This window comes from Camelus dromedarius, chromosome 1 (assembly GCF_036321535.1).
Source record: "Camelus dromedarius isolate mCamDro1 chromosome 1, mCamDro1.pat, whole genome shotgun sequence".
Lineage (NCBI taxonomy): Eukaryota > Metazoa > Chordata > Mammalia > Artiodactyla > Camelidae > Camelus > Camelus dromedarius.
In genome coordinates, this window is record NC_087436.1 from 81852282 (window position 1) to 81878605 (window position 26324).

Sequence of the window (26324 nt, forward strand, 5' to 3'; positions counted from 1 at the left end):
GGGGCGGGGCTAGAGGGCCGTCGGGCCAATGAGGCGGAGGGGCCAGAGGGGTCGGTGATTCACAGTCCTCCTGGAGTCCGGACAGGATTGATTGACGGGACCGGGGGCGGGGCCGGCGCGGCCGCCCTAGGTGGAGCCGGAGTGGTACGAGTATCTCCCGCGGCCGCGGCGCGGCGAGGGTGACACACCATGATTCCGGCCCCTAGAGACCGTCGTGCAGGCGAGCAGCACTCCCAGGCTCCGCGGTCCGCCTCGGCAGCCCTCGGAGCCGGCTGCAGGAGTTGAGCCACCCCGCGCCAGAGGGTTTTGGCGAAGCCCTTGGAGAAGCGCAGAGCAGCAGAGAGCGGAGAGGGTGCGCTAGCGCTCGGGGGTTAGGCGGTCGGCCGGGGTCGCCGCTGGAGGGGCGTTTCCGAGGCGTGGAGGAGGAGGAGATGCTGCTCCTCTTCTCCCCCTCCCCAGGCTCCTTCTCCAGATTCTTCGGCCCACTCCCGCAGCCGTTTGGGGAAGAAGAGGTGGTGGCTCTCGGCGCCCGCGGCTGCTGCCGGCGGCCCGCCCCGACGCCGCGTCCCCGCAGCCCTCGCCCCGCGCTTCTGTAGCAGGACCGGGTCTCCGGGCGATCAGGTAAGGACTAGAGCTGTCCTGGGCTCTGGACTGCTTGTGCAGAAAGTGCAAACCGAAGTACACCGCACTTGCTCCCTTCCCCATCTCTGCTTTTGCTCCAGTTCCTAAAATCAACTCCTGTTGCCCTGGTGGAAGGAACTTGTCTTTGGTTTTAGTGTTTTGGTGAATTAGAGTAGGGGTGGGATGACTAGGGTGGGGAGGAATGAGATGAACTTTTGTTGTGAATTAGGTAGATCCAAGTTCTCCGCGGAGGAAAGCTGGATTCTTGGGAATTAAACTCCAGAGGGGGAGTAAAAGTTGTGGGGTAATAGGGAGTGACATTGCCCCATCATGCTGCTACAGCTCTGCTCTTTGCGTGCTAAAGGAAAGGCTCCCGGAGTCTGTTTCTAATTTCTGTAAATGACTGTGGACATGGTGTGGTTAGAGGCCGCCCAGAAGAATTTGTATATGTAAGGGCTCGGGGAAGAGGGGGTGGGGTGGTGGGAAAGAGGGGGCAGACGGAGAGACATTGCCTGATGCAAACTCTTTTATTGCTTTTCTCTGCGTGCTCGAGTTAACTGCCACCCTTCCAAGACACACACACACACACACACACACACACACACACACACACACACACACACACACACACACACACACACACACACACACACACACACACACACACACACACCCCTTGCCCTTACGTGCGACTGTAGTACCGAAACTTTGGTAAAGTCAAGAAGTTTTTACGAAGTTTAAATTCCCTCTGTTGTGAATGTATTGGGGAATGGGGAGAAATGTTAGCACTGAAATAGATTTACAGCAATACAAGTTTCATTGGCCTTACACATGTATCATCGACACCACACACTTCAACTAATCTCTTCGACAGCCTTGTGTCATTTTCGCTTAATTGCATCTTTGAAACAACAAACGCGGTGACTTCATAGGGAGCTGCTTAAAGCTGAGTTTACTTCTCAGAAAATGGGGCAATCGGGTTTATTTTCAAGGCGGGGACCTAAACAAAATGTAGGACACCTGATCAGTGGGTTGAAGGGAGCAAGTAACTAATTAGAAAGATTTTTAAATTTATGTCTACCGAGTTTGCAAAAGGATGGGGAAAAAAAAGAAGTCGCTGTATTATGAAACAAATGTTGGTATTTTCCCAAATTCTTGATGACTGAGTTGGCAGGATCAAAGTGAAAACTTGCTTCATTCGCATTGGTTGTGGCTACGGTACAAAGTATTTCTTGTGTTAATATAATTAGGAGCATTATTTATTAAATTCATGCACATATTGATTCAGAAGGTCATACAGAGGCGAATTGCTTTATCCAATCTTAAATTTATTATACTTTTTTCTTAATAACATTGTGTTCTAACTTTGATGTTCTAGAGACTTTGTGGGAGTATGTGTGGGGGAGATGGTAGAATGGAAGCTGGAATTAAAAATAGAAAAAATATCTAGGGGTTATTAAGAAGAGGAACTAATTTGCAGTGTCTTTCACTTCTACAATTAGAGTATTATGGCTTTTTCTTTTTCTTTTTTTAACCATTGTGTAGGTTTGTCTTTGAATTTACATTTGTCCCACCAAAACTTTTCCTTGCATATAAAGTCTACTTATTTTTCAGAGGGTGATTACCAGCATCTAAAAATATTTATAGCTTTTCATGTCACAAGTAAGACATACACAAACCATTAGAACCAGCATTGATTTAAAGGACAGATTTTGGTACTATGATAACGGTCAAAAATTGTTGGTTTTTTTAAATTTATTTTTTAATTGAAATATGGTCAGTTTACAATGTGTCAATTTCTGGTGTACAGCACAATACTTCAGTCATATAGGAACATAAATAATCTTTTTAACCCAAAGTTACTACAAGATATTGAATATAGTTCCTTGTGCTGTGCAGTATAAACTTGTTTATCTATTTTATATATAGTGGTTAGTATCTGCAACTACTCAGAAGTTATAAAACTTAAATTGCATTTTTCTGGAGGCATGCCTCAAATGGAGGAAGTGGATGTAAAAATTGGCCAATCAGTTGCTTTTGGTAGATGGTAGGTATGGAATTATGTATTTTTTTATTAAGAAAAACAGATTAAATCCTTGCCTTATTCTACTTTTAATAGGTTAAGGATTGGAAAAGCATCAGTGTGGCTTATATCAATCGAGGATGTATTATTTTTCCAGCTCATCTTATTGCCCAGCCCAAATATACTTAGAGACAGGGACTACTGGGGTATGCTGCTGCCACTGCTGCTTCCTCTTTGACAGAGTTTGTAATTTTTAAATAAACTATGAAACATTTTTTGTGGTCTAATTAAATTGTAATTAAAAGCCATTGAAATGGGAAGGAAACACGACCATACTCCTGCCAGTGCATGTAGGAGGTAGGAGTTTCTCCTGTCAACATATTCTTATTTTGGAAAATACTTTGAAGAAGTCTGTGCCATTAATTAGAATGGTGAATGGAAGGTTTTCTCCTGTCAGGTCTCTGATGTAACCAAGTGTGTCTCATTTGAGTTAATGTCCCTTTACAAGGTAAGGGCCTGAACAAGGAGAGAGGATATTGGCTCTCAGAAGGATTAATGCTGATGGGAAGGGTAAGGGTCTGTTGCTCTGCTCTTCCCATTTTTTTCTCTGAGAGCTTTTCTTAATTTGAAAATTAAGATGAGTTGAACAACTCAGGAACTGGGTTTTAAAAGTTTTTAGCGAGTAAGTTAATATGACATTCAGTGGTCTAAGTTAAAGTTACATACGCACTGTAAATATGTCACATCAAAACTGTGGTCTGTAAACTGCTCCAGGAGGAACGATTCTAGCAATCCTGTGAGTCTAGGGGGCAAAATGAAAACATCTTTAAGACTCCTGCCTTATTTCTGTTTTAGTGTCAGGCACTGTGAATAAGCATCCTGTTCTATCCTGTCCAAAGAATGTACAAGTATAGCTAATAGCTTGTGAGGCAGTAGGAGACCAATTGTTTAACTTCTTAGAATAAAAAGCAGCAACTCCTGAATGGTCTAATGTTGAGGCCACTGTAGATTTGAACCACAGATGAACATATTTTTCCCAGAGTTTGCTATCAGGTGCTGAGGAAATACAGGAACAGGAACTGGTTTAAGCACCTGTTTAAGCGTTTTTTGACTTATCCTGTGCTCCACCATTGAACCTTGGTTTTTCTTTTTTTCTTTTTTTTTCTTTGATTCCAGTGTGAAAATTAACCGAAACAAACTTTCTCAGAGAGAATTCTACTGTAGTATAAAGAATGTGTACTTTACTGTCTCAGAAACGTGTCCAAATCCTAGAGAACGTCTTTAAATTTACTTTCCACATCTGTAAATAATTTAATAGTATCTACCTCCCAAGATATTTTGAGGATTGAAATTAAGTAATATACACAAAGGCGGCAAGTAAAAATTGACGCTCATAGTTTATTTCCTTCCTTTCTAATCTCTTTTTCATAATTGAACAACAGTCAATAATAGCAAAAACTTATGATTGTACACCCGAATCATTCCTGAATGTTTAGAACCTGTAACTCATATTAGCCCTCAGGGGTTTTGACTTGAATCTGGGTTGTTGAAAGGCCCTCTTTGGTGACCAGCAAAGAAATGTCCTTGGTTGCATACTGCATCTATGCTTAATAAAAGAGTTTTTCTTTCTAGTTTAGTGATACTTTGGCTGCATGTTAGAATCACCTGGGGAACTTTTAAAAATCTTTATGCTCAGAACTCAGTTTAGACCAATTAAACCAGAACTTTGGGGGTGGGACCCAGACAACCATATTTTTAGAAGTTCCCTAATAAATTACAACATGGAGCCAACTTGTCAACTAATATTCTAGTCCTCTCTAGAAGGTGAATGTAAAAAACTTGATTCCCACAAACACAGCATCATTTTTATGTTGTAAAGTCCTTTCCTTTACATAAATCACAAGAATTTAAAAAAATAAAATACGTCTCAGAAGCATCTATGTATATGCCCATCTACAGGATTTTTATTATTTGAGTCAGAATTTAAGGTATAAATATTTCCCTCCAGTTCCTTAGAGCTGCACATGTGGTTAAATTTAAATGAATTTTAATTAGATGCAATTTAAAATTCAGTTCCTTATTCCCACTAGGCACATTTTAAGTGCTCAGTAGTCACTTGTGGCCATTAGCTACTGTATCGAAGAGCTGAGATACAGAACATTTCTATCATCACAAAAACCTAGAGGTTTTAAAATTTGTATTCCAATTTCTCATCATCTGAAATGATATATATATGATATGTGTATATATATATAGTAATTTCCTTCAGACTTATAATTTAAAATTATGTATTTTTGATAGTTTTTTTAAGAGGAGAAATATCACTTTTTTGATGCTTGTATTACCTCTCTTCTCAATTGCTTGTATCAAATTGTGAGGTTTTCCTTTTCAGAGTTAACTGAGAGGAGAAACTTGAGTTGTCCTTCTGTTTATTATTTATATCAGTACGCTGGGAATCTAACCAGCGGCTTCGTTGCTCTTGTACTATGGTCGTTTCAGGAAATAGAGAAGCTCATCACTTCAACTTATGTGTTAGGATTTGACTCAGAGTTTTTCTATCTGGAGAAGGTTCTTTTTTTTTTTTTTTTTTCTCTTACAAATAGAGACTCTTAGCTGTCATATGATATAATTTAACTCCAACAGAAAACCGTCTTGTTAGTTTTAACATGAACATACAGATACATGAGAAACTTTATTTCTTCCCGCAAGAAAGCATCCCCTTCAGCAAAAATGAGGCTCCTAAACAGTTTGAGATGATTAGAAGCTAACATTATGTCATGAATTTTAATAGTGTTTGTCACTTGTTAACCACTGATGCACAGCTTAGAAGAAACTGCCCTGTAGTTTATCTCAGCTGCACCCCCTCCTTAACAGACCTTAAAAAGGTCAAAAGTTTTCTTTATTGGGTTAATATGTTCTGAGTAGAAACACACTAAAATGGATAGAAATGGAAACAAAGTATTTTTAATTAAAGGTATTCCTTCTTTGTTTTTTGTTTTTTTTCCTTATTGGTAGATGCTGTATTTCTTTTTATGTAAACATATGTTTTTTTACCTACTCAGTTCAGACCAATTTGATCCAGAATGTTGAGAGTTATTTTATCAAAAGGATGTCTGATGGAATATTTTGTTTACAGTATCATTTTCATATTTTAATGCTTTTCCTTTTTGTTCTTGTGCAGTTGTGGAACAAAAATGAGCTATTCTTGTTGAATAATTTAAATTAAGGATAGAAAGATTCTATAACCTGAGAATGTGTTAAAAATATTCAAAGTTGGTGGGGTTTGGGGGGTTTTTGTTTGTTTTTTGTTTGTTTGTTTGGAAGAAGGATATAGCCTGGGAATTTTTTAAAAGAAAGGAACCGTTTTAAGAAACTTAGTTACTTTTAGCACTGATGAAATATTAAGCGCTTTTTCTAGAAAAGTATACTTTTTCAAATGAACACTTAAACTATTAAGGGATTATTTATTGTAGATCTTAGTCAAATATATCTTCCAGAAAATATAGTGTAATCTAGTTTTTGAAGTAAAAAGAAATAATCAGTATTTTGACACAAGAGTTTCCCTTATTGTAAGATTTTGAGTGATAAATTCATTCCCCCCTCAGTGTCTTTCATATTCTTGACTTGTGCTGAGATGTAATTTCATGGGAGTATTTAAACATAATTGGTTAAATTCATTCTTTACACAACCTATTTTGATTTTATTCTGACGCTAGTTTCTATACATAAAGGAAGGACCTTCAGGCAATGATTCAAATGTAGCATACCTCAGTTTTCTGAGTACTCTGTGAAAATTTACAAAAGCTAACGTATCCTTATAGTTGCACTTCATGAATGCTGAAATAAGTGTTTTTTTTTTTAAAAAACTGATCAACTACACTTCAGTTAAAAATGATAAACAAGAACCTCTTAGATTTAAAAAAGCTGACACTTTAAAAATATATGTAATAAATATAATTTAGTTGAGGAATATCCAATTATCAAATCTAAACTAGCTGAAACTGTATTGTGGTTAAATACCATTCAGTTGTGCTCAATCAGAGCTTTGAAATTCTGGCACTGCTTTGAGGTGTATAGAAATAAATAGCAAATAGGATATGTGTTATTATATACTACCTGGCAATATTGCTATTTTAGTTATAATTCAAGTCAACATATCCTTCCTAGTTCTATAATTCTTAAAGTTACAATGAAAAAATCTAGACCATATTATTTTACATTATTAAAATTTAGTGGGAATTTCCTTCAACTTTTAAATAAAATACTTAATATGGTAACACAATATATCACATTTGTTGTGTAACTGAAGACCAAACCGAGCTATGTTTTTTAAATAAGATTTCATTTGATTCTTTCTCAGTGTTTATGTTAGTACGTCAAGACCTCATCTAACTTCAAAGATGTTTTAAGATTGTATTGAGATACTGAGATTTAACTAAAAAATAGATAATACTGTTCTTCCACCTAAAGGGGTATTAAAGAGTCACTGTTGGTGAACCAAGCCAGTTGAGTGATTTTCTAGTAGCAGTAATGGTGAACCTGGACTCATCTAACCGCATTCTCATGGCCAGCTCCCTTTTTAATTGTTCTTTACTCAGTAAGTGTACATCAAATTCCTATACAGTGCCAGGTGCTCTACTAGACACTGGTGATACGTAGAGAGGACACATTTCCAAAACAGCAGGTAAATGGAATAGTCTATGGCCACATATCTTCAGTCATCTGAGTTCATGCCAGGTAAAGGAATCTGTTGACAGGATATATCCACACAGAACAGATGTGAAGATAAAAATTAAATAATATGTAAAAACTTTACAAATATGTGGGTACTGAACTGAATATATATGAATTGTTTTTAGATGCAGCTGTGCATGGTGTTGACTACTCCTGTCTGATTTAGAGAGACAGTATAGCATGGGATTTAGGGCATAGACTCAAGCCAGTCGGCCTAGGTTTTAATTTCTGACTCTGATATACAGGCTCTGTGATCTTGTGCAAATTTTTTACTGTGCTTAATTTTTCTCATCTTCAAAATAAGGATAATAACCAGGCCTCTTTTATGGAATTGTTGTAAGGACTAAATAAATTAATACATGTAAAGCACTTAGAGCGATACTTAATGCATACTAAGTATATAATAAATATTAGCTATTATTGTTTTTGGTATATTTTTATTTATAACAAGTTTTTTTTTTAACACTGGGTAAAGGTAATATATAAACTTAAATATGTTATTTTGTTTCAAAGTTTATGGCCCTACTTTGTTCCTTGGGCTCCATATTTATTTTTCTTTCACTTGTTACTTGAACTCATTGATATATGTAACCTGTACCTGATTTTCACACACACTTCATGAAACTTGTAGAAATGTCATCCTCTCCAGACCATTCATTTTTAGAACACTGTATCTCCTGTTTTGGAGTTATTTTTAGAGCATATAGCATGCTGTTTTGAAGATCCTTTTTAGTGGTACATCTCTTCTTTGATAGTGGGTTTGATTCAATTAAATAATATATTCATGTTATAGAAAGGTGAGTGATTAAGGAGTATATAAAAAGGATTAAGGAGAATTTAATGCTTTCAATTAAAATGAAAAATGGTTATAAAGTAAAAGAAGTGACTTTTAAAATATGACTGTAAACCTGATTAGAAAGGAGAGTCCCAGAAATGTCACTGATAATACTGTGTTTGAGGACAAGGGTATGTATCCACCCAAAATGTCTATTTTGAAAGTAACACTCTCATATACATAAATTCTAATATATTTAAATGTACATGTTCACAGTCTCATACACAGTGGTATTACTTAATATTTGTGAATCTTACATTGCTGTGCCGCGAGAGTAAATGTTGTGTAACATAACCTAAACTTCTTTAGCAAGTATTTGTAGACATTTGTCCTAACTGATACTGTGTGCACTTTTAGAACCTTGAATATACTAATATACCTTATGAATCTCCAAGATGATAACATATACAGTAGTCCCTTGGTATTCTCCAGGGGATTGATTCCAGGACTCCCATGAATATAAAATCTGAGGATGTTCAAGTCCCTTATATAAAATGGAGTATGTAGCATTTACATATATTACCCAGGCAAATCCTCCCATATACTTTAAATCATCTCTAGATTACTTATAGTATCTAACACAATGTAAATACTATGTAAATAGTTGCCAGTATGCAGCAAATTCAAGGGGGTTTTTGTTGTTTTTTTAAACCTTTCCTTTTTTTTATTGAGGTATATTCAGTTTACAATGTTGTGTCAATTTCTGTGTACAGCACAATTCTTCAGTCATACATGGAATATACATATATTCATTTTCATATTCTTTTCACCATAAGCTACTACAAGATATTGAGTATATTTCCCTGTGCTATACAGTATAAACTTGTTTATTTTATATATACCAGTCAGTATCTGAAATCTCGAACTCCCAGCTTATCCCTTCCCAACCCTCTCCCTGTTGGCCACCACAAGTCTGTATTCTATGTCTGTGTATCTGTCTCTGTTTTATATGTAAGTTCATCCATTTTTTTTTCAGATTCCACATATGAGGGATATCATATGGTATTTTTCTTTCTCTTTCTGGCTTACTTCACTTAGAATGACATTCTCCAGTGCTATCCATGTTGCTGCAAATGGCATTATTTTATCATTTTTTATGGCTAAGTAGTATTCCATTGTATAAGTATACCACAACTTCTTTATCTAGTCATCTGTCAATGGAAATTTAGGTTGTTTCCATGTCTTGGCAATTGTAAATAGTGCTGCCATGAACACTGGGGTGGAGGTGTCTGTTTGAATTAGGGTTCCCTCTGGATCTATGCCCAGGAGCAAATTCAAGTATTGCTTTTTGGAACTTCCTGGAATTTTTTTTCCCCCATACATCTTCCATTCCAGGTTGATTGAATCTGTGATTGTGGAACCTGTGGTTACAGAGCGCCAGCTATGTATCATTTTCATTTATTTATTTGACCACAGAAAGATTTATAGAATATCTCTTAGCATCTCTCATGATAGGAGCACTGATTTGGGAACTATTCTTTGTACTCAGCCCTATTCTAGTCCCTACAATGAATTATTTGTTTTACCTCTTCCAATTAAAAGTTGCATTGGGTTGCTAGTACAAGAGACCTAGCATAACAACGGCCTAGAGAAGACAGAGATTTATTTTTCTCTAATATAAAGTCCAGATGTAATACTCCAGAGATGGTATGGCCGTTTCAAGACATGGCAATGAACCTGGACATCTTTTTTTTCTTCTCCACCTCTTTAATGCATGGTTTTCATTCTCAAGATGGCCACATGGTTACAAAATGGCTGTTAGCATTCTGTTCAAAGTGTTGTCCTTCTAGGCAGACAGAATATGAAAGAAATGGAGGAAGCGGCACAAAAAGGTGTGCCTTCCAGCTGAGTCAGATCCTTTTAAGGAATTTTCTTCAAAGCCTTACCCAGTGACTGCTTATATTGGCCATCCGTATATCAAGGGATGCTGGGAATTCTTTTTTGCTGGGCATTTGGCTGTCCCAAAAGTAACTGAAGAAGGTAGATATTGGGGATCCAATTACTGTTTTCTCCAGGTATCCTAACATCTGACTCTGTTTGTTTCCATTTAATAAAATGTAGTTGTTGTACATAGGGATAAATTATAGACCCTATGCTAGGTTTGGGCAGTGGGCTTGGTTTTTATCAACTTACCACTTGATATCTAGCACTTAAATTATGCTAATTAAAGTGTCTTGACCCTAGAAAATAATTAAGAAACTGGATTCATACTCTGTGGAGGCTCACAGCCATTAGGACTGTTTAGTACTTTGCATTGTTTGATAACCTAATTCCTTACAATAAATATGTATCATGCATGTAATTTTTAAAAATCAGTATTTAACCTACTATTAAATATTAAATTGAGTTATTGTTAACCTTTAATGAAACAAAATTAATATATTTATATCTGTCCTTAAATGTTTAGCTTTTTTGAAAACTAAATCTAGGTAGTGCCATGATTTGTTATTCACACTCAAACATAAATTTAGAAGCATAATATAGAAGAAAGGGTACAGATTTTGAATTTAGGTTGACCTTGGTTTGCATTTTAGCTCTTTTAGTAACTAGAGTTATTTTGGATAGGTAATTTGAGTCATTTTGGATAGGTAATTTTATTTGTCTGTGTCTGATCTGTAAAATGGAAGTAATAATATCTACCTCATAAGGTTCCATGAGCTTTATTTCTGACTCATTACAAATATGAAATGATTGGGCACAGCCCATGGATTCAGTTTACAAGAATTCTTTACCTTTCACTTCCATTTTCATCTATATATATTGGGCAAAACAGCAACCTAAGAAACCTGATTAATTATACCGAGAAAAAAGAATGACTTATCTCCTTATTCACTCAGATTTTAGCCTCTAGTATACATTGTGCAGATGTACAGGTAAAATCTTTTTAGACATAGTAGCTACATATAGGTCACTTTAAAACTTAAATGGTTGACATCTTAAAGGAAATAAGGTGGACAGATCTTCCATGTTCCCTTGAATGTGTGAAAATATGGAAATCGGTAGAAAAAAATACCCACAGGATTTTGACTTCTGTTAAAATAGCACCAGTATGAATGTTTTACAAGGAATATAAATTAATTTTTATTGTAATGTCATATGTTTCTTACCTAAACTAATTATACAGCTATAAAGTATTTGACTGACTACTCTATGTTCAGGATTGTTTTCTATATATTGAAAAATACTGCAAAATAAAATGAAAATGGTTCCTACCAAAAAACTTAAAGTCTAGGTTAAAGAAAAACACAGATAGGAAAGATAGGAAACCATATGTGTTTTACAAAACAATGAACAAGTACAGTAAAAGTTTTAAGGAAAAAAAGTGTAGGTTGATCAAAGGATTCACTTGGTCAGAGCTTGAGCTGTCTTGAGGACATTATTAGATGCCTGGGAATGAGCATGGTGTGTCATAGAGCAGAATAAAAGATACAAGTGAGTCAATTCAGGAGGGAGGAAGTGTTAAAAAGAAGTGCTGAAGATGGCATGTGAAAATGAGTAGAGTAGGGGAACAGAAAAGGAAGTGTCTAAAGAGTAAAAGAACTAAGAAAGTGTAATATGAAAGACAGCACATTAGGAGAGTCTGTTGAGGAGTACTTGACCAACAGCAGCAGATGCCATAGGGAGCCAAAGAAAGACGATGAAAGAAGAGTGGAAGAAAAAGAACAATGTGATCAGTAGAGTGTTAGTACCTTAAAACAACCATTTTACTATACCGATAAGGACAGGAATAGAAAGGAAGTTGGCAAACAGGATGGTATTTGTTGGCAAAATAGGTGAGATTTGGATGATCTAGGAGATTTCATGGTGAGAAAAATTTATTAGATTGGATATGGTGAAAGAACAGATTCTATGAGATTAAGAGATTTAAAATTCCAGAAAGTGTGCAAAAGAGTAATCTTTCATGGGGCTCTGTCTGGATGGGAAAGAATGAGCTCTAGGTAGAGCTGTTAGCTTTGGTCATAAGAAGAGCAGCTTTTTTCTGTAAAATGGAAGGGAATGTTACAAAGATAGATGTGGGCCTGTTGATGAATAGAAATGAAAATAAGGTTCTGTAAGAGAATTTACACTTAATGCCATTATCTGCAGACAGTGCTGTCAGAAGAGGCAAGCTTTTGAGTATGATTTGTTAGTGGTGGAGAATTGGAGGTTTGACGAGAGATGTAAAGGTTAGAAATCATCACTACTGGGAAAGTAATGGGAGATGATAAAGGATTTATAGGCCTTATGACTTTAAATTTGAAAATTTGAACAGTGATGACCTAAACCCACATCTGCAGAAAATGAAGAGTAAGGTACAGGGATTGTTGCAATCAAGTAAGATATGGGGCCTATAGTAATAAGGAAACCTCAACGAGGCTGGGAAGATTGGTTGAAATGGAAAGTGATTTTACTCAGCACTTTCTGAATTTGCTCAGTAAGCCAACTATTGATCAAATCTAAGATATTTATTATTTGCTGCTTTCTGCCACTTGTTAGAACAAGCTGACCAAGGATCTTGACTCTAAAGTGTGTGTGATGTTTGTTCAGTTGAAAATGATGTGTGAATTAGTTACTGCTTGATACACTTAATCTGGAATTGGGGATTGTCTTTAAAAGGAGCCATCTACACTATAAATTCAGAAAAAGTGTTAAAGTCTCATCCTGTTGTTTAATATTGTGCTACAGTAGTTGGGTTTTTTATTTGCTACTAGTGTGACTTTACTGTTAGCCTTTATACTTATTTATTATTAGTTATCACTAGGATTCACAATTTTACGTTAACTGGGAATCTCTTCTGCAAATTGCTTTGGCTCCAAAAGAACTTTCTATCCTCTTAGAAGTTAGCATTGTACTTGACAGATATCAATCCCTAAAAAGTTTTGAAATGAACCTCATTAAATTTTTAATTCAGATTAATGTTTTATCTGCTATACCAAGTGTGATTGTTTAAAAAGTAAAATTCAAAAGTATATTTAGTACTTTACCAACTCAGGACTTGATATATTTTTTGAATCCTGAAACAACATATACAAAACTTCTTGGCTATCTACGAATATTTGATTGATTGTCTAAAGTCACTTAGTTGATTGTTAAGTAACAGCAAAATTCACTGTAGGCCTATAAAAATAATATCTTGGCTGGCCATGTCATCTAAAAGATTAACCACCATTGCCCTGATTAATAAAGTGTCCATAATGGTGGCTGGAGCATTTTCCTCTTCTGTTTTTTATATTACCAAATAGTTCTAAGAAAAAAAAAACAACTAGAGGAAATAATGTTACTCTAGCTTATAAATTACTCCTGGTTCACTTAGCATCCTTTTAAATATATTTGACCTCATCATGTGAAAAAGACTTAATCAAGAATTTCTTACTGTCTAAAGAGAAACATGATATATGCTATAAACTACAAAATTCATATTTATGATTCCGTTAAAACTATTATTTAATCTTTTAAAAATTTATTTAAATCCTCTTTTACTATGCTAATACAGGACATTATAAAGGTTTTTATATCTCTGTATTTTAAGAGTTAGCTTTTTAGACTGAACAAATTTTTTTTTTTTAATTTAAAAAAAAATGTATTTTTTCCCCTTAACGGAAGCACTGGCAGTTGAACCCAGGACCTCATGCATGGCAAGCACACGCTCTACCACTGAGCTCTACCTCCCACCCACTGAATAGTGTTTTAAAGGCCAATTATATGGGGCAGCAGTTTGTAACTATGCACCAGTGCCGTCATACTCTGTAGATTAAGCCAATAATTTATACACAAACCACACATGTATATGTTTATGATATCTTTCAAGTAACCTAAGTGAAAAGTGAAAATAGTTCTAATGACAAGATACTATTTGTGTATTTACTACATGCTAGGCACTATTTTAAGAATTTAAAATAAGATATTAGTAATTTTTATAAGAAATCTATAAGATAGATGTTATCATTCTTATTTTACAGGTGAGAAAACTGAGGCTTAGAGAGGCTTAGTGAGTTGCCATAGATCACACAGCAGGTTGGTAGTGGAGCAGGGATTTTGATCCATGTCTGTCTGATTCCACAGTCAATTATCTTAACCATAACTTCTCCTTTAGTATATGTTAACACAAGGAATATCAAGGAGAAGCAAAAAAGTACCTCAATTTACATAGGAAATGTGGAAGAGAACTCCACAGTCTATGTTGGAATCTAAGTTTATGGAATTGTTCATCTTTAAAAACATGTTGTTCTTGAAATGGTAGTGTATTTTCTTTTCAGCTTTTTTCTCCCCAAGGTCTCCCCCTACTAACTTGTGGTCTTCCTAGCATTAAGTTCCTATAAACTGTTGGGTAAAGGTAAAAAACTGTCCTTTTGAAAATGTTTTTAAAGTGTTTAAATGCTCATCACAGCATTATTTGCAAAGGTATAAAATTGGAAACAACATAAATAGTTTACAGAGGAGGAATGGTTTTAAGTATACTAAATCCTCATAATGGAATTTTGTGATCATCAAAAATTAGTTGATGAGAGGTTGTTTATTACATGGAAATATAATGTTAAATGGAAAAAAGATAAAGCTTAGTAAATAAAGTATGATTATAGTCATAGTTTTTGTTTTACTTTACTTTTTATGAAAATTTTCAATGTAAAAAGGCCAGAAAAAAACAAATAGGCCCAACATGGTGATGTATAAAGGAAAATCAACCTGTTTTAGAGTAGAAAGATTAGATTATGAAGAATTAAAATAGAAGCTATTCTGTTGAATTGAGGAATAGATTATGATATTTTGCCTGAAGACTTTCTTTTTAATTTGGAAGGGGCTTACTGATTGTAATACATCAAGTTATCTTAGCCAGTGCTTTAGATGAACTAGAAGATGTAGTTGAGGCTGGATCATTTTTTACCAGGATGTTTAGATAATTATAATGATAATACACACTTATAAAATATGCTGTTTACTAAAAAATTAATTTCTCAAAACAACCTTAATGTAGATACTGCTAATACCTCCCATTTTTTTCAGATAAGGAAACTGAGGTAGAGTTAGATTAATTTGCCCAAAATAATTATAGATGATTTAGTGGAAGAGCCAGCATTTTGAATCTAGGTAGTCTGTTCCAACAACTGTGTACTTTATTGCTACACACTAGATATTTTAATAGTGAAAACCATTTGTAACTTATAGTTCAGGGTTAGAAGTAATGATCTTATTAAGGTGTGGTCATTAAGAATAGTTCATGGCCAACTCTCCATTCCATTCTTAGTGCACTTAAAAATCGTCCTTTGGTTTTGTTGACAGCTGTATTTACAGAGCCCCGAACTGTTGGTGACTGCTAACAAAGTTTCTTTTTTTCTCCTTTGAATCAACTCTTTCAGTAGGCTTGCGTGCTTTATATGTGGTGGTATAAAAAGTGCCCAATAGGAGAACTACAAAAGTTTCTAAATTTTAGTTTATCATATGGTTTTAAAATTCATCCACAGTATAAATTAGTCGACATTTGCTCTTATTTACAGAAGCAGAATTTGTATCCTAGAGGTCTCTGAAACATAAAATCAATATTTAACTCTTTCCCTTAACTGTCTTCACATCCTTTTTTTTCCCACTTAAGAACTATATACTATTTTCATGCAAATAGTGACATGATCATGCAGGTTTTTTTGTTGAGTAAACAGTTTTGTTGCTCTCTGAAAGGGTGAGTTGTGCAGACTTTGTTATAGCAGATAAAGTTTCTATTCTTATTTTTAAGTATCTTATTTTTTAGAATAGATGAGATGTATATTGTGCAAGATTGAGCAGTACACAGATTGAAAAGCAAGTCGTCTTTCTGTTCCTATCTCCACGTCCCCTGTGGGTGATCTTTTGTTAGCCTTCACTTTCAGTCCTGTCACCAGACACAGGAGGAAACAGTAATGAATGATATGCCAGACAGATGTTTTAGTCTTCCTTAGAGTGAAACTTTACATGCACCCTCTTATTATGGTAAAAAGTTCTTTGTTTTTGAAAATAATTTATACAAAGTCCTCCTTTTTAATATATTTAACAATATATCTTTATTTTTCTGGTTTTTGTTTCTCTCCCCCTCAAATTACCTCATTAGTCAAATATTTCTTACACTTTTGACCTGTTAATCCCCATTCTTTTATTACCAGTTAGAAATCAGTAGTAGAAGCAAACTTGAATGTCTTACCACTAATACACTGTTTTGTTTATTAGGTTGAAATTTTTCTTTTAACTGAAGTTGATAAATATTTGGTACAGTCGAAATTGGGTCAATTTACAGTTGGAAGGGGAACTTCAAGCTATTTCAGTTCTCTTATGGAGCAATGAGTTAGAAAGAAACCCCAAAACATAGAAATTTTTGTTACATAGATGCTTGATATATAGCAGTTTTTTTTTTAGCATGCTTGCTCTTCTGGTTTTCTTGGTTGAAGCATGAAAACTGAAGACTAAATATGGAGTTACTCAGACTGTATACCTCAAGTTCAGATTTTTTTCCTGCTTAAATAGAGTGCATTGGGAGGAAAAGTGTGTGCCAGAGCATAATTTTTTAGTAATATTGTTTCAGCTCTCTGCAATTATGCTTACTTTTATGTGTACCTTTTGAAACAGAGGCAACAGGTAGGGTAGATTGTAGTTTCCAAACATGAGCTATATCTGAATTATTGGTTAAAAATAAACATTTTGGAATACTGTCTAGATCCCCAGGAATCTATAGTTTTTAAAAATGTGCCCTAGATACAGCTATCCTACAATTGGTAGAAAACTAAGTACTCTTTGCAATGTATCTTTCTAGGAATCCTCTCTCTCCTTTAAAAAAAATATTTTGGTCAAGCTTTCTTATATTTGTTCTCTGAGTTAAAAAAATACAAGTTACTTTGTTGGAATAATATATGTTCCCTGGATCAGGTGTCAGTAGCTTAAATACCTGCAGGGGCAGGAAGGGCCAGAGGTAGTTGCGGGGAGAGGAAAACAATAATGAATGATGGACAGTTGTGCTGAACTAAAGGGCTCAGACTATAGCTAAAGGGAGCATCTGCTTCCCACTTTGAGTGCTGCTGCATCTCCTTTTTTTCCCAAGATTTTTATATGAAATCTCTCCAATTTGTGAAGTCTTCCTGTTTATAGATACTGGCCACAAATTCACACTTTTGTAAAATAATGATGTGGTCATTGCTTTATAGGCCAAACACCACATGTCTGCAGGCCAAGTAAATCCCCTGGGCAACCTGTGCCCTAGATTATCTTAACCACCTTACACTTGTATGAGCTTGCCGTATTTTGTTTTGACATTTATTAAAGGATAATAATGATAATAATGCTTCCAGCTGTCTGCTTTGATTGATATTTCACTTTAGCATATTAGTTAAGTAAACATTGGATTTTTGAGTAGGAAGAAAGAAAAGAACAAGACTGTTTCTTAAAATATATAGAGGACAATGTCTGGTGTGTAAATGTATCAAATACTTGGTTTCCATGATATTTCTTAGAAACATTTCATTCTCAACCCCTTTCTTTCTCAAAGTCTGTCATTCTTCCTTCCTTTCTCCTGCCTGTACATTCAGTATCTCCATACTCCCCCCATGAATGTTCTTTTCATTTGCGAGAGTTCTAAAAGAAAAATCCTTCGTATAGAAGCTCTATAGAATGAAAATTACTTTGTGACTTACTTAGCCGCACGAACTTCTAGGCATTCTTCTCCACAGCATTAAAATTCCTTAGCCTTCATACTGTTTCTTTCAAATGTGCTTTTTAAACAGAAGAATGACTGCCTTTAAGGCAGTCAGTGAAAAGACTCACACAGTAACAATCTAAAGGGGCAGCCTCATAACCACGTAAGATTTGACCCCAATCCATCAGGGATAATTGAATTGAGATGCCATTTACAGTGGTTTAGTACAGAGAAATAAACATAATAAACCAGCAAAACTTCTGCTTCTAGCCAAGATGGAGTAACAGGGACAAGATTTATCTGACAACTAAAATTGTATAAAGTATTAGAAACAACAATTTTCAAGACACTGGACATCAGGCAATGAAAGAGTGATATCCTTGAGAGTTGGAAACAAGGTGAACCTTAGCGATGGCTTAGCTTACTAACCTGAGAGCGTTTCTAGGCCTGTGGTGTAAGGAATAGGAAACCAGATGGAGAATGGTAGACACCCTGAATTCAGGGCATATTGCTGAAAAGTCTAGGGAGACTAAGGCAGCTAGAGTTAACAGGACAGAGTAGTGGAGAGGTAAGAACAGCACAGAGAAGGAACCCCAGGGATCTAGAGGTTCCCCTTCGTATTCATCTGAGAACTCAGTACACACATGCATGTGGGGAAACTTCTTGAGCTGTAAAGGAACCATACAAAAGGATTAGAGGGAACAATATTTGTGTATTCCAGCAGGGCTGGAAATAGTGCCTATTTCCACAAACCAGACTGGAAAACCTCAAGATTCACAGGACATTAGGTAGAGTACACAGAAGAATCTTGCACCTAAAATGAGCCCTACACTGAGCATTGCTCTGGGCCAGAATAACAAATCTTAAAAGCTAGACCCAAAAGGATCAAACTTAAAAGTTTTCAAATAATTTACCTTCACCTCAAGCAAAACTCAAGAATATTTATAAACATACTCTATATCCAACATGGTGAAATTGACAATATATGGCATCCAATACAAAATTTCCAGGCATGCAAAGAAACAGGGAAATACAATCTATGATGAGAATATAAATCAATCAAACTGACTCTGAACTGACAGAGGTTAGAATTAGCAGATAAATACATTAAAATGATTTTATAAGTGTATTCCGTATGTGCAAAAGTTAGTAGCAACAGAATGAGCTACTAAATATGATAACTATAATGTCTGAGATGAAAAATATGTGGGATGGGATTAATGGCAGATTAAACGTTACAGGAGAAAAAATTAGTAACTTGAAGACATACCTGTAAAATTATTCAAAATGAAACACAGAGGAAAATAATTTTAAAAAATAAACAGAACACCAGTGAATTGTGGGATAACTTCAAGTGGCCTAATATACCTGAAATTTGAGTCCCTAAAGGAGGGAAGAAAGAAGGCCATGATGAAAAAAATATTTGAATAAATAATGGCTGAAGCTTTTCCAAATTTGATGAAAACTCTAAACACACAGATTCAGAATCTTAATGAACCCCAAGCGTGAGGAACATGAAGACAATTACACCAAGGTACATCATGTTCAAGCTGTTCAAAACCTGTGATAAAGAGACAATCTTAAAGGCAGCCAAAGAAAAAGAGGAACAAAGATAAGGATGGCAGTGTACTTCTTGTCAGAAAGAGTGCAAACAAGAAGACAGTGCAACAACTTCGTTAAGGTGCTGAAAGAAACTGTCAACCTAGAATTTCTCTACCCAATGAAAATCTTTTAAAAATGAAGTGAAATAGGCTTTTACAGAGGTATGGTAGCTGAAAGAATTCATCCCAGCAGAAATGTTGAAGCCCTTCAGACAGAAAAGAAGTGATACCAAATAGATACCAAGTGAAAATGCTAATTACAGTAGAAAGTACAGATTTTTTAAAAATATTTAAATGTCTTTAAAAGGTAATCTATAAAAGGCTGAGAAAAGTAGACTAATAGGCCTACTCTATAAGAATCCCCCAAAATTCAATAATGAAACATTAATGGCTAACATTTTGAGCACTTACCTTGGGCAGAGAGTTTTACTTACATCATTTCATTTAATCCACCTAGCAACCCTTTACTTAAGTACCATTATTATTTTCCTATTACAAATGAGGAAAGTAAACTATAGGAGGGTGAAATAACTTGCCAAGATTATGCAACTGTTAAATGAATGAGCAAGGACTTAAACTCATTCTGTCTGACTCTAAAGCTTAGGTACTTTACCATTTCTTTACACTGCCTTCCCAGGGAAGGAGCAAATAGTATAGGACATTTGATCACAGGTCAGAGAAGATCAAGTAAAGAGTCAAAGAGGAAGGAAAGAGATGCTGGCAGACAGCTTGGCAGATATCATCAATTCCTTTTGTACGTATCAGATTATCCTAGTTGAATGGTCAAGAACACTCAACGTGGCAGCTTTAACTCTCATACTTTTTATCTAATGTTTTTTAAATATAACATTTACACAGATATGGGAGCCAATAAGTTTGGATGTCTGTTTTTAGCTTCACGTAGTTCAGAATGTGCCCTCTGGAGTTATGCAAGGGGGAAAGCATACCCTTGTCTGTCCAGGGAGGTGATGAATCTCTCTGTGCAGAGAGCCGGCTCTTATATCACTTCAGCCAGGTCTCTCACCAGTTAGTTAGACTACAGTCTTAAGATATTTAATAATTTTTCACTTTCATTTTTAAATAATAGTTGTAACATTTTATGACTTGACTTACAAGATCAGCTAACTGTAAAAAAAAAAAAAATGTTTTTATTTGTACCAAGAATAACAGTGTTGAAGTTACATGGGAGTGGTTTAAAAATACCTATAGATAAAGATTGGTACTTTTTTTTAATGTGCTTGTAATTTCTTATGTGCAAAAAACTTTTCCTTTTCTTTTTAAAGGTAATTGATTTTTAAGCAAAAATAATAATGTAGTATGGAATTTATAACACATGTAAAAGTAAAATGCATGGCAATAGCACAAAGGTTAAGAGGAGGGAAATGGAAGTACAGTTCACCCTTGAACAGCACAGATTTGAACCACATTGGTCCACTTACATGCAAATTTTTCAGCAGTAAATACAATGGCACTATGTGATCTGCAGCTGATTGAATCTGTGGATATGGTGGGCTAAGTTATACACAGATTTTCAACTGCACAGAAGGTCAGTGCCCCTAATCCCTGTGTTGTTCAAGGGTCAACTGTATACGATTGTGAGTTCTTATATGAAATGATATAATATCATGTGACGGTAGACTGGAATAAGTTAAAGATGTGTACTATAAATTGTATAGCGATGGGGGGAGGGTATAGCTTAGTGGTAAGAGCATGTGCTTAGCATGCATGAGGTCCTGGGTTCAATCCCCCATACCTCCATTAAATAAAGAAATAAATAAACCTAAATTGTATAGCAATAAGTAAAATAACAGAGTTATAGCTAAAAGCTAACTAAAGAGATAAAATGGAATCATAAAAATCATTGTTAATCTAAAGGCAGGAAAAGAAAAAAAGGGGTGGGAGGAAAAACAGGACAAATAAAAAACAAATAGCAAAACAATAAATCCAACTATATCAATAATCATATTAAATGGCTTAGACACCCTAATTAAAAAGGCAGAACTTGTCAGATTGTATTAAAAAATCAACAGCAAACTATATGCAATCATGGTTAAAAGTAAAAGGATGGAAAAGATATACCATGTTAACACTCATTAAAAGAGAACTGGCTGTATTAATATCAAACAAAGTAGATCGCAGGACAAAGAATGTTACCAGGATGAAAAAATACCATTTTATAATGACAGCAGGGTTCATCGATCAAGAAGATTTAAGAGTCCTAAACATTTATACTCTTAATAACAGAGCTTCAAAATACTTGAAGCAAAAACAGAACTGCAAGTGAAAATTGACAAATCCACAGTTGTAGTTGGAGATTTCAATATGTCTCTCTCAGGAACTGACAAAACAAGTACAGACATACCTTGGAGATACTGTGGGCTCCGTTTCCTTTTATCATTTCTTGGTGAAGTTATTTTTTGGTTTGACTTTTAAGAATTTCCTTTACCTTTGACAGAATACTTTTGTCATAGTCAATTAGTCAATTCAAATAAAAAAAAACATTTGGGATTTTCAGATAAATGTAATCACTTTGGTCTTTTACAAAGAAACAAAAGCCATAAGAATTTATTTCCTGATATGAAGTTTATGCAGTGTTGGCCACAGATTAAAACAGAGCAGTCCTGTAATGGAGAATGTAAAACTTGGTTATCCAAAAATCTCAGTACTAAAAGAATGGTACCAATTCCAGTAAGATATTGTTGATTTTGGAAATACCTCTAACATTAGACAGCTGAGATATAGACGTAGGTTTAAGAAAGCTGAAATGCCCTTCATAAAACAGCAGACTTAAAAATTACGCTTTTTTTTTTTTTTAGTGGAGGTACTGGGGATTGAACCCAAGACCTCTTGCATGCTAATCATGAGCTCTACCACTGCGCTATACCCACCCCCCACCATGCTTGGTTTTTGAATGAAGAAAAGACCTGTTAGGGATATAATTGCACTGCTTCCCTAAGATGTAATTACTAATGGAAGTAAGAGATGGTCATCCAGGTTCTGATTATTCACTAACAAGTTTGAATCTGCTACTGAATTGCATATTAATACTAAGATATAATTTAGTACACATTTGTTCTTAGCTTTTTTTTTTTCCCCCACCAAGAGCTTAAGAATTAATTGACCTATTAGGACTGACTTTCTCATGGTCTACTGATCGGAACTAGAAGTTATGTTTTGTTGATATAAGTGAAATTTTAGAAGGCATATGCTATTGAACTGATTTTGTTTTCCTTAACTGAACACTTTTAAGTTAAGACTTGGCTCACTTCCTGATAGTACAGATGCAAAAATTGCATAGTGACTATGCTAGTAAAGTTTGGCAAGTCATTTTTTAAGTTGAACTATAAAAATGGTCAAATATTGTCAATTTCATATACTGCAGCCTCATAGTTGAGTATATTTCTACAATACAGGTACAAAGTGTTTTTTATTCAGTAGAATATTTGTGTAACTCTGTTTTGATTCTCATTTCCATTCCTTGCTATCTGTCAGTCTTCAGACTTAACTACTTATATAAAAAGCAGGAAGCAACTTGTCTGAAAATGACTGACGTATTAACTTGCATTCATTAGACCATTTTATAGACAATATAATGTTAGACTTGGAACGCATGTTAGAGGTCACCTAAGGCCACCCCACGCACCTAACATAGGAAAATTTGACAACCCTACCTAATAGTTATTTCCCTCTGCTTGGCCACTTTAGAACATTACCTCAAGAGTTTTTCTATATTGTTAGAAAGTCTATATTTTGAACTGAAGATTACCTAATTTTAACTGATTGGTCTCAATTCTGCATTCTGTTAGAAATACTATAAAAAGACTACTCCTTCCAGAGGGCAAATGTTTTAACATTGGAGGATAGGCATGTTCTACTCCTGCTCTCATCCCGAAGAGAAGCAGTCCCAGCTGTTCCCAGTTGTAGTCATAGACTCAAAATCTTAAGATTTGAGAAACTTTAAGGATTATTCCAGTGGTTATCAGATGTACAAGATCTATGCTGCTGTCAATTTGAATTCCCCACATTGTCTGATGCAGTGCCTTTTAAATAATGAGCACTAAATAAATCTTTATTATATAAATGTGAGACTAAGAGAATAAATGGAGTTTAAGTTTATTCAGTCAGTCAGTAAAAATTTTTGAGAATCTGCTTTGTACCAGGCACTATCCTAGACATTTAGGTATACACCAATTAACAAGAGACCAAATTTTCTGTTTTCATGAGTTTTGTATTTGGCTGTGAGAAACATTCAATAATAATTAAATCTATAATATAGCATCAGGTATTGTAAATGCTGTGAAGCATTATAAAATTGGATAAGGGTGTGGAGAAAATTAGGGACTGGGTATTTAAGGAAAATCTTTCTGTGAATTAATAGTCAGTCAAGAGCTGAATAAAGCAAGGAGGTTAAGCCCTGTGGATATTTGAGGCGGGGATGGTATAGACAAATGCAAGGGCTTGCATCACCGTTGCTGGGGTTGAGTGTGTCAGAACTGAAGGGAAGAATGAGTGGGTGAGGTGTAGAGGTAGCCTGGGGAAAAATCATGTAGGGAACTGTAAGCCTGAATAGGGAGCTGAGATTTCATTCCACGTGATGGGAAACCATGAAGCAGAGTGACATTATTAGATCTACATTTAAAAAGGATCACTCTTGGGAGGAGACTACAGGGGCAAGAGGGGAAGCAAAAAGACCGTTTATAACCTCATTGTTGTAGTTTTCTAGACTTTCACCGTTCACTATGGTAGCCACAAGTTACATGTGACAGCTTAAGTTAAAATTAAATAAAATTTAAAAATTCAGTTCCTTTCTTGCACTAGCCCCATTTCAAGGGCTCAGCAGTCACGTATGGCTATTGACTTTACTGTGTTGGACAGCACAAATGTAAGATATATCTATCATCAGAGGTTTTATTGCAGAACACTGTTGTAGACAATACAGAGTAGCCAGTAGAGGTCTCAAAACTTACCAAATATATTCAAGATATATTTTGAAAGAAGAGCTAACAGATTGGATGTGGGATATGAGGAAAAGATAGAAATCAGGTGACTCCAAACTGCAAAGTTTGGGGCCTGAATAAATTGGCTCAGTTCCATTTCAAAATGGGGAATGTTGGAAGAGAGGTTTAGTGTTGAAATCAAGAATTCAGTTTTTGATTTGATAAATGATATGCCTGTTAGGTAGACTGAGTGTAAGATAAGGATCACTGAATTTGGCAACATGGACATTGTTAGTCTGTAAGATTTTTTTCAAAGTACTAATTTTTCTATTTATTATTTGCCCTGTGATAATTAGGTCTGTGTACTATGCACTTTTCCTATAAATGAGGATGGAGTTGTTCAGTGTGTAAATTACATCAGAAAAGTATTCAAAAAACTTTCAATTTAAGAAGGTTGAACAGATTTATCAAATTAATTTCTTTAGTCTCTGCTTAAATGATAGTAGAGAAATTAAAATGCTAAAAACTCAGTAAAAAAGTGAACAGATGAGGGTTTATCTGCTTATAGAAAAAAATCAAGCATTTTTAAATGATCATAAGGAGTAAAGTTACCTGAGGAAGCAAAGTGGAAGAAATCAAGCACAGAAAATGAACAGAATGGGATAGAAAAGGGTGGACTCATTTCGTCCCAGAGAACCCTGGAGAGGCGTCGGATTCAGAAACATTAAGTATGAAGGGGAGCAGGAGTGGAATGTGCTACTGGAACAAAGAGTGAATTGAAAGATTTAATATGTATTATTAGTGCTTCCGTTTTTTTTTTAAGTCTATTAAATTACTAGTATATTAAGGAATATTTAACATCAATCAGTGAAGATTCAAAGTATACACAGCGTATCTTTTTTTGTTTATATTTTTCAAAGCATTGAACAAAAATTCAAGACACTTTGTGCATTGATCATGTCCTCCTTGTATGCTGAATCCCTATTTATGTTTCATTTTGAGGAGAAAAACCCAGATACATGTCTCACATGGCATAAGTAGGAAGGAGTGGAGGGTATTAGAGTGGAATATTAAATATGAAAGAGTCATTTTGGGGCTCTTCCTCTCCCTTTTCTTTTCCTTTGCCTCAGACACAAGGGGAAATTAGGAAGAATTACTTTTTTAGCTACATGATAATGTAAATTCAGTATAATTAAATCCACTACCTCACTCTTTTCTATGCCCCACCCCAGTTCTCTCTGTAATTCCCAGAGGGGAAACTGCTCTGCCTGAATTTAGGCCGGTTAGAAAGAGGAGAAAGTTATGCTCTGGTTTAGGGAAAAGCATCTTGTAAAAATACTGTTCCTTTTATTAGGCAGGGAAACATAAGATGTATATAAATAAACACATTTTGTGATGTAATTGGAATATTACATTTAATTGAAGTATGGTATATGTTTCATTATATCATCAATGTTGGCTGTTTAGACTTGAGGTGCCGATGTTTAGTTATGACTCATGAAATTGGGAGAAAGAGGTTCTAGGATTCCACAAATAGCCCGTAAGTGTTAATGAGCCTGTTAACTGAACCATCTTGCTAAGTCATCCATTTTTCCTCAATAGAATTTTTTTAAGCTGGTGTTTTCCTTTACTTTGTTTTTTCATTTGCATACAGCTATCATACTATTTGCCATATCCTAATGCTATTTACTTATATTTTTTAAATATCCCATTTTTATGCTTGAATTTATTTGTTTAAAATGGAAACCTTAGATCAGTATTATTTTCTTCAATGGAAAACCAGTAAAATGTTCTGTAAGTAAACGGGAAGTACAAAAGTCAGTATCATTTTGAAATATGCGAGTGTAATGATGTCATCAGGCTATAATAGAGTGGCCTGCCTGTGCAGCGGTGCCCCACGCTTAGGACATGTCTCTATTTGTTGAAAGAGGAGATGAGCAAATAA

The 26324-nt window shown here is 35.2% G+C and overlaps 1 protein-coding gene across 11 annotated transcripts in view; it reads left to right on the forward strand.

Moving 5' to 3' along the window:
- Positions 1 to 152: 152 nt before the first annotated feature.
- PTPN13 (protein tyrosine phosphatase non-receptor type 13) overlaps positions 153 to 26324 on the forward strand; it is a 179621-nt gene continuing 153449 nt past the window's right edge. For 8 of the 11 annotated variants that reach the window (XM_010983122.3, XM_010983125.3, XM_010983124.3 and 5 more), the window contains exon 1: positions 154 to 621. Coding sequence is in view for 1 of the 11 variants with exons in the window: in XM_031433342.2 (XP_031289202.2) it covers positions 1588 to 1666 (79 nt within the window). In the remaining 10 variants the exon portion in view is untranslated. Of the gene's footprint in view, positions 622 to 1196; positions 1667 to 26324 lie in introns of those variants that run through there. The other 3 variants (XM_064486104.1, XM_064486111.1, XM_031433342.2) reach the window with 2 other exon arrangements.